This window comes from Colobus angolensis, unplaced genomic scaffold (genome assembly GCF_000951035.1).
Source record: "Colobus angolensis palliatus isolate OR3802 unplaced genomic scaffold, Cang.pa_1.0 Scaffold418, whole genome shotgun sequence".
Taxonomy (NCBI): Eukaryota; Metazoa; Chordata; class Mammalia; order Primates; family Cercopithecidae; genus Colobus; species Colobus angolensis.
Genome location: NW_012117577.1, coordinates 1,446,903 through 1,456,234, shown reverse-complemented (window position 1 = coordinate 1,456,234; position 9,332 = coordinate 1,446,903). Strand labels below are relative to the sequence as shown.

The 9,332-nt window shown below is 35.4% G+C and overlaps 1 protein-coding gene across 1 annotated transcript in view; it reads right to left on the bottom strand.

Moving 5' to 3' along the window:
• Positions 1–1,833: 1,833 nt before the first annotated feature.
• The window catches only part of USP45 (ubiquitin specific peptidase 45), a 78,397-nt gene continuing 70,898 nt past the window's right edge, over positions 1,834–9,332 (bottom strand). Inside the window, exons 16-18 of the mRNA XM_011956453.1 lie at positions 6,393–6,487; positions 3,878–4,031; positions 1,834–2,486 (exon numbers count right to left, since the gene is read on the bottom strand). Of these exons, the coding sequence (XP_011811843.1) occupies positions 2,356–2,486; positions 3,878–4,031; positions 6,393–6,487 (380 nt within the window). The 3' untranslated portion in view covers positions 1,834–2,355. The remainder of the gene's footprint in view (positions 2,487–3,877; positions 4,032–6,392; positions 6,488–9,332) is intronic.

Sequence of the window (9,332 nt, the reverse complement as noted above, 5' to 3'; positions counted from 1 at the left end):
TTTCCTGAGGTGATCCAGAAACTATTGTTGTTGTTATTAGTAGCCTCGCAATTTACTATCCCTGCAAATGTGCTTTGGAAATATTCAAAATAAAAACAAAAATTTTAATGTAGACCCATGTGTAATTTAACATGCTTTATCTGTTACAAAAGCTATATTTAGCAAATTCTTAAGTATTAAAACTCGAATTTATTCCATTTTTCAGAAGATAAGGAAAAAGCACTCATAAACTCTAGGCCTTAAAAAAAATTTCATAATTAGCTCATTTAACATGAATAAAATGAAAATAAAAATATCTTACTTGCATGTTACTTCTGGAATAATGTCAAAAATCTACATAGATCTTTCCATTTTAAATGATGTTAAAATAGTGTCAGCACTGTGACTGACTCATAGCAAGTATGGGTATCTATCCAAATATTTATCTTTGAAACAAAAAACAAGTGACCATCCGATGAAAAGTGTATGCCTCTTAAAAGTATGTTTTCTGTAAGAAAAATTCGGTGACCTATATTTACATTTAGGCAGTTGGTGGGGGGGTGGGGGTGAAAACTGCTCTTACCAAGATGGCTGATTTGAATAAAGACATTCAATATTTTTCAAAATATTCACTGCTCTGGTACTGAGAACTCCAATGATAACGGATTACAGTTAAACAGAAAATGCTGTAAAATACCTTTTACAGAACACAGCTTGACTTTGCAGATTAACTTAAAGATACATTTCTTGATTATTTCACTGTTAAAAATCAAGAAAAACACTACTATTAACATTTCAACATCTTAAAAATAGAATTTATGCAATCACATTTTTAAGCTCTGCATTTTGTGTACTATTACCATCTTTAATCAGTTATGTTCATCCATATATCAAAAGGCAGCACTGGTAACCTTGATAACATTATATATGCTTATGTGTTTAAGACAGTCAATCTTGAGTAAATACTTCCATACATTATCTGCAGCCACTATCCTTCTTTCCCAGGAGGAGAATGAAGTGGGACTAGGCATTTACCCGGCACTTACCTGCACTATCATTCACTGGCACTAATGATTAGGATGCTTGAACCATGCAGTTTTGTTTCTATTTCAACAATATGACACTGAAGTAGCCATTAGTTTTTGATATTTAAGCGTGAGTAATAGTAATATTCTTCATGCCAAGTTTTGACAGCTAAATAATTTGTATTCTAGAGGGGAAAAATGATATTTTTGCTATTATTTATTTAAAAAATAAAAAATGCCAGCTTAATGCCCCATTAAAATAAAACCTAAATTCACCTGAACTTGTTAATGATGCTTGCTGAAGACAAAAATAGTGATTTCAAAATCCCAAAACTGTGTTTAGTATTTACGAGAAGTAAAAAAAGTATTACATTTTTCTGTTAATATAATTCTCTATCATTTACAAATATAATTTGGCAATTTATATTTCAAAGCTATCCTATGGTCCTATATGGATTATCAACTTCTAATTGCCAATTCTAAATTTTATAATCATCTATATTTGGCCTTGGCCAACCACTTGCAAGTTATCCTTAACTCCACCAGGAAGAGGATGCAAGAGATATGTTTATGAAATGCCTCAACGTATTTCTAGTTTTTCAAAACCTCGAAGTAATAGGCTAATCAACAGATTATTTGTAAACCCACACTACTGAAATTACAGTGATACCCTTTATATGGTTGAATTGTATAAAATATGACAAGGGAACTACACCATATTAGGTGTTACTTCATGAAATTATGTGTTATAGCAGTTTCCTAAATGGTAGTACACATATACCACTGGATGGCCCTGAGATGATTTTAAGTTAAGTGGTACATGGATAAACAATTTTTCTTTAATAGTTTTAATATTTATTATAAAAAATATAAAAGCACATAAAACATGGAATATGATTGCTCAAAACAAGACTAAGGTTTAAAAAGGCTAAAAATATTTTTAAAAAAATAACCATGATACAGAATATGTGAGAGTTCAGGAAGGTGGTATTACATTTAGGAAACACTGTCTTAAGGAATGATTTGACTTAGCCAGCATCACTTCTGAATGCTTGTAATAATGTGCCACATCATAAAGGGGTTTCCTTTCCTACTATAAATTCTGGGAGGTTTTTGTACCCCAGAATAAATACCTGGAAACAAAATTCACATTTATTTTAAGACTATGAATTTTAAAGCATTGAGCAAATTTACTTTAAAAGGGTTCACCAAAATGGTGAAATAGTTCAGGACCATTTGATGAACATGCTATTCCTACAGAAGAGGGAAGACTACAAAGGCACGTTATATATTATAGTTATCACTGCAGTATTCAAAAACAAATGACCTAAATTATCATTACCATTAATAGTTACAATACTCTTTCATAGAAAAGAAGGTAGGCTTGTGCACTAAGTGCTCTTGATTCTGGAACCACCTGTACGTAAGTGTCACTAACATGGACCCACTGGCCTGCTGATTCACTATCAGCCTCTTTCAAACCTAGCAAAACAAAAAGAAGTGCAATTTTAAAGTAAGTATGCTTTAGGTTCTTACTCTAAATTACAAACAGTAACATATTCATTACAAACTCTATCTAATGCCAAATTTTACCTGAGAAGTATGTTTTTTCTTGGGTTAAGCATTTTCCAAAAATAATGAATTTTTTTTTTTTAATTATACTTTAAGTTCTGGGATACCTGTGCAGAACGTGCAGGTTTGTTACATAGGTATACATGTGCCACGGTGGTTTGCTGCACCCATCAACCTGTTATCCACATTAGGTATTTCTCCTAATTCTATCCCTCCCCTACCCCCTAACCCCCGACAGGCCCCAGTGTGTGATGTTCCACTCCCTGTGCCCATGTGTTCTCATTAGAACAAATTCTTTCAAAGCATTAATACTATAGGGATAATTAATAATGCTGTCTGGCCCAGCGCAGTGGCTCATGCCTATAATCCCACCACTTTGGGAGGCTGAGGTGGGTGGATCACTTGAGGTCAGGAGTTTGAGACCAACCCAGCCAACATGGTGAAACCCCGTCTCTAATTAAAAAAAAAAAAAACAGACATTAGCCAGGTGTGGTGGCAGGTGCCTGGAGTCCCAGGTACTCTGGAGGCTGAAGCAGGAGAATCGCTTGAACCTAGAAGGCAAAGGTTGCAGTGAGCCGAGATCGTGCCACTGCAATCCAGCCTGGGTGACAGGGTGAGACTTCATTTCAAAAACAAAACAAAAAAAGCAAAGTTAGTTGGATGACCCATAAATAAAGCCAGCAAATTTTCAACTCCAACTCTTCTGACAATCTGGTACGGCTTCAAAACCTTTTGGTATTGTTAAATAAAATGCTACTCTACTATAATACACAATGACTCAGTACCTTAAAATACCATGTCATCTCATATGACCTAGAAGGGTATAGTCTTCATAATATTTGAGATTTTCTAAGCACTTGTAGAGGGAATTCTCACTTAAGGTGAATCCAATTGAGGCTGGGCATGGTGGCTCACACCTGTAATGCTAGTACTTTAGGAGGCCGAGGCGGGCAAATCACTTGAGGTCAGGAATTTGAGGCCAGCCTGGCCAACACGGCAAAACCCCGTCTCTACTAAAAATACAAAAAGTTAGGCATGGTAGCATGCACCTGTAATCTCAGCTACTCAGGAGGCTGAGGAGTAAGAATCACTTGAACCCAGGAGGCAGAGGTTGCAGTGAGCCAAGATTGTGCCACTGCACTCCAGCTTGTGTGACTGAGACTCTATCTGAATAAACAAATAAATAAAATCAAGCAAGCAAATCCACTAGAGGCATCTATGAAATAATAACTTAGCTCTCCCAGAAAAGGAAGCACACATTCATTTGTTTTTAAAAATAAAATAAACTTAGGATGGCATACCAGGCACACTCTTCTTTTTAGTAGGATGTTCCGATAATTTCCTGGAGGGTGTTCTCACTTTCACATAAGCAGCGTAGTGACCTTCTCTCATCGAGCCACTATGTTCCACTATGCCATAGAGACCGTAGAGAACTTTATCTCCCATGCTTGCGTTCTTTTAAACAAAGAAAAAACCCAAATTAGTAATATCTGTTAAATACTGTTGTAAGGAAAAGTAAGTAAATGTATATCTGCCTAACATAAGAAAAATGCATAGTAAAAGTGAGATAGTTTCCATACCTATTAGGCTGGCAAAATTGAAAAACCTTAACAAGGTTCTCTGTTGGCTGATTTTTGGGGAAAGGAGCACTCACACATATTGCATATGGGAATGCAAAGGGTACAATCCCTATGCAGGGATATTTCTTTTTTCTCTCTCTCTTTTTTGAGACGGAGTCTTGCTCTGTCACCCAGGCAGGAGTGCAATGGCATGATCTTGGCTCACTGCAACCTCCGCCACCCCAAACGATTCTCCTGCCTCACCTTCCCAAGTAGTGGGATTACAGGCATCTGTTACCATGCCCAGCTAATTTTTATATTTTTAGTAGAAACAGGGTTTCACTTTGTTGGACAGGCTGGTCTCAAACTCTTGACCTCAGGTGATCCACCTGCCTTGGCCTCCCAAAGCGCTGGGATTACAGGCGTAAGCCACTGCGCCTGGCCTATGCAGGGATATTTCATGTTATCAGGCTGAGTTGTATATGTATTACTCTTGGATTCATTAATCCTTTTTCTAGGATTTGATCCCACAAATACATGAGCAAAATGTTAAAAGACATGTACCACACTATTAATTGCAGGATTATCTGTAGTATCAAAACACTGGAATTAAAATGTCTGTAAATTGGGGACTGGTTGAATAAACTATGATGTATCCACACAATAGAGTATTATGCTTCTTGAAAAATGGAGTGCAGACGATCTCTAAATGCTGCTATGGAATAAGCTCTAAGATATAATGTTAAGAGTAAGGCAGAAAAAAGGATACACAGTGTCAGCTACCATTATTTAAGAGGGTAGATGAAAATATACATGCCTATCTGCTTATATTTAAATAAATTATAAAAGAATAAGCCATAATTTTTAAAATGGTTACCTACAGGGAGAAGGAGCAAACAGGTAGAATGATGTGGAGAAAAGCCAGACATCTTTGAATTTACCTTATTTAGGTACATTTGACTTTGGACCTATATAAATATTTTATGTAATTAAACAAAATTAAATTTTAAAAGAAATTCCAAAAAGTGAAAATTAAAAATCGCACAAATGAACAACAGATCCGGTACTTATCTGGATACTAATTCATTTTAAAAATCACATGAGACAATTGAAAATATGAACACTAGGTGATATGACAGAATTATTAAATGATACTGTGGTTATGTTAAAAAGTGGAGAGGGAGCAATTATTATCTTTTAGAGATACATAGTGAAATATTTATGGGTGAAATGATTTCTGATGTTTGCTTCAAAATAAGAAGAAGAAAGTGAATTAGTGTGTGGATAGGGCGGGACTGGCCATGGATGTAAGGGTTTAGGGCTGGGTGCTGGAAGTTCATGGTACTCTTCTGTTCTGCTTTTGTGTATATTGGAAATTCTCCATAATAGGTACTTTTTAAAAATACGTTTTTATAAATTTAACACAGAGCTTGTTAAATTTCATTATTATTTACCACATTATCAAATTCTAGGAATACTGAGTATTAATAGTCGACAGATAGTGCTGGTATTCCACAGCAGATACACTGTAATTCAACCAAAAATTACATTTAAGATATTTTTGTTTTGACTATCATGTACTGAAAGTATTAAGTTCAGTAGGCATTCTATTACATACCACAAAATCTAGACTTCTAGCCAGTAATCATGAACAGGACAATATGTTACCCCATAACTGCTTCCCTCAAGGAAGACAAAGTCATCTACTTCATCTACACAATTCTTACATGTAAAATAAGCAATGATAAACCAGTCTGCTTTCTGTACCTAATTATTACAGTAGCAGCAGTTTTGAAGTATCATACTCCACTGACAAGTACACTATTCTCGGTAGTACACATGAAGTGGCACGAAAGACAATTCACTACTACATTGATTTGCAAGATACAGAACTCCGCAAATGGTAAAACTACTATTGATTAAACAGTTCACAAGGAACAAGAGAGGACACAAAACCTCACTTCTCTCAGCAACCATCAGCTTCAGTAGCATTTACAAACAGCTTAGACCTTCATAACCATCATGCCTCATGCCTTACCTTTTCAATTTTCCTTTATTTTGTCTCCCAAAGGACAAAAATCATATTCAGTGTATTAAATGTTCCATATATTACTGACTTAATCACTGGCTATTAAAATTCCCTTTCAGAAGAGAAGTCTTTTTTTTTTTTTTTAAGAAAAAGCATTGCCTAATAATATATAGGATACTTTCAAGCATATTAATTTATAAATCAATTAAATATCTTAATATACTGTACCTTACAAGTGGCAGAACAGAATGGTGCTAAATCGAGCATAAGTGGAAAATCTACATGTCTGTTTACTTTACGAAGACTCAAGCCAGCCTTAAAAAGACCAAAACATTTTTGAAATGCAACAAACAGTTAGATCAAAAGCAATGTGTTTAACTAAAACCAAAAGAGAAATTGTAGCAGTTTTTTCATAGATAAAAATGTGACTAATGAATAGTCTAAAATTAATATGACTAAATTAAAAATCAGGTTTCATAAATTGTTACTGCAAAGATTATTCATTTATGTGGGGTTTTTTACCACAAACAATAGGGGGAATAGTTACTTTCAATGTGGCTTTTCAATGTTTATGGAAAAATAAATTCAATATAAAAGCTAAGCTACTGACACACATGCTATCATGAAAATATATTCAACTAAAGAGTAAGGAGATTGGTGTTCTAGGCCTAACTCAGTGACTGGTTGTCAACTTGATTCCAGGTATAAAAGGATGAGATTAGGTCTTTTTCAGTTCTAAAATTCAGTTTCATTAAAACAAACAAAGAACCTGAACATTCAAAACATTTTATCAGTAAAAGTAAATGCTATATATTACATAAATAAAATTGTACTTTTATGTTCTTAAATATGCTCTCTTTTTCTAATTTTCAAAGGCAAACCTTAAAAAGTGTATGATTTGCATTATGTAATGGTAATAAAAACTAGCTAATAAAATATCAAAGGTATTGAGGAGACCCGTAAATAGAAATGGACTCTGTTGGAATGAGAAGATACCTAAATCCGAAATGAATGGGTAGACAAAAACTAAAAGAGACAACCTTTCATGACGTCAATGACTGATCTTTCATTTGCATACTGATCACAGTTTTACTGTAGATCTGTTGCTTTTTTATTGCTTATCTTTCTTTAAAGACAAAAAACACTTACTTTTTTGCCAAAGTGTAGCTGCTTACTGATTTGTTTTTTCAAGTGATCTTTAGAAGGCTTGAAAATAGCTGACATGAAATTATGAGGTCATATCCCAGGAATATTTAATCTACATTCAGTTTCTTTGCCTTTTTCATCAGCTGACCTCTATAAGCACCCAATACCAGCACTGTCTGAGATCATTTCAGGCTTTTGTGTTCTCCTCAATCAGTACTTTGCTGTTGAGAAATTACCCCATCATACAAGAGACTGTGTGAAGGACTTTAATATAAGACGAATCTTTTTTTAGGTGGTAATTTTTGGTAATATCTAGACTTATATTTGCATCTACAGTCTCCTGCCTTTTTCCCTTTAATGGAATGATACACTGCATCTTCCATATTAAAATATAAATCTGATGTCCTGCACATTGGACATTTAAGCTAGGCCTTACATCTGGCGTAACCTGAGTGGGACACACATTTTTATGTATATCTCTATTTCCTTGTAGTAGGTTCTTACTTAGTCAAGAGTCATTAGCTTTGTTCAAAAATTGTTTTGTTTAAAACATTACTCGGCTGGGCACGGTGGCTCATGCCTGTAATCCAAGCACTTTGGGAAGCTGAGGTGGGTGAATCACCTGAGGTCAGGAGTTCAAGACCAGCCTGACCGACATGGTGGAACCCTGTCTCTATAAAAATACAAAAATTAGCCAGGCGTGGTGGTGGGTGCCTGTAATCTCAGTTACTCAGGAGGCTGAGGCAGGAGAATCACTTGAACCCAGGAGGTGGAGGTTGCAGTGAGCTGAGATCACGCCATTGCACTCCAGTCTGGGCGACAAAAGCGAAATTCCATCTCAAAAAAAAAAAGATTACTCAATATTCTTCATATTTATTACTAAATTGCTTTCTAGTAGGTGTTACCAACTTACACTCCCAATGATGGTAAATGAAAATGTCTCTATCTTAGGTCATCCTTATTAACACTACTGTATCTTTGCTAATTTGGACAGGTTGAAAAAAGAATCTGCCATTTTATTTTGCCTTTCTTTTGCTGGGAAGGATGGACCTTTTTTAAAGTATAAAAGTATAAAAGGCAAGTGCCCGAACTTTGTACTTCCTAAACTGTCAGTTGATATTCTTTTCCCATTTTACTATTAGGGTCTGATATTTTTCTTATTTGCATCTACAATCTCCTGCCTTTAAGACTCTTTATATACTTACAACGTTAAAAATTCGGCATTTTTATGACAAAGATCTCTATCCAGTTTCAGATGTACATTTAAGTGTTGCGGATGTTTCTGATATACAGCCCTAAAGCTACCATAGAGAAGGCTTTCAGGGATGTCAATGAACTAGAAACACAGGCATTGCTTAGGGACTCTGCTCCCTATAATGCCCAAACCCTGGGAATAAGAATGTGGCTTTACTGACATTATATTTAGCTTGAGAGAAAAAGGGACCTAGATGGATGTCCATAAATATTTCCCTTTAAGGGCAAGAATTATTTCTGTAAGTTGTTTCTAAACAGGGATGCAAGTACCAAATATAAAATAACTGTGGTGCATCATGAAATTAGCTTCTGCAATCTGGCATTATCCTCTCTTATTCACACAGAATCACTGCAGATGTACCCTTTCCATTAGGCGCTCTGATATGACAAGATATAATACATCTGCTTCTGTTCTCTGTGCCATTTCAGTTCCATTGAGTTTCTATAACCTTGACCATGGAAGAATCCAGAACTTAATCTGTGGATAGGGATGGCAGAATGGAGAAAAATCTCTTCTCGCACATCTGGATTCCACCTAAAATGTTGCAAATATGTAAACTATCAATAGTTTTCTTTGAGATTTCCTTATTAGCTTTTATATTTAGAAGGTCTTTCACACAGAGGTCAAGTTAAATATTCATTTAAGAGCCAGGTGCAGTGGCTCACGCCTAAAATCCCAGCACTTTGGGAGGCTGAGGTGGATCACCTGAGGTCAGGAGTTTCAAGACCAGCCTGGCCAACATGGTGAAACCCCATCTCTACTAAAAA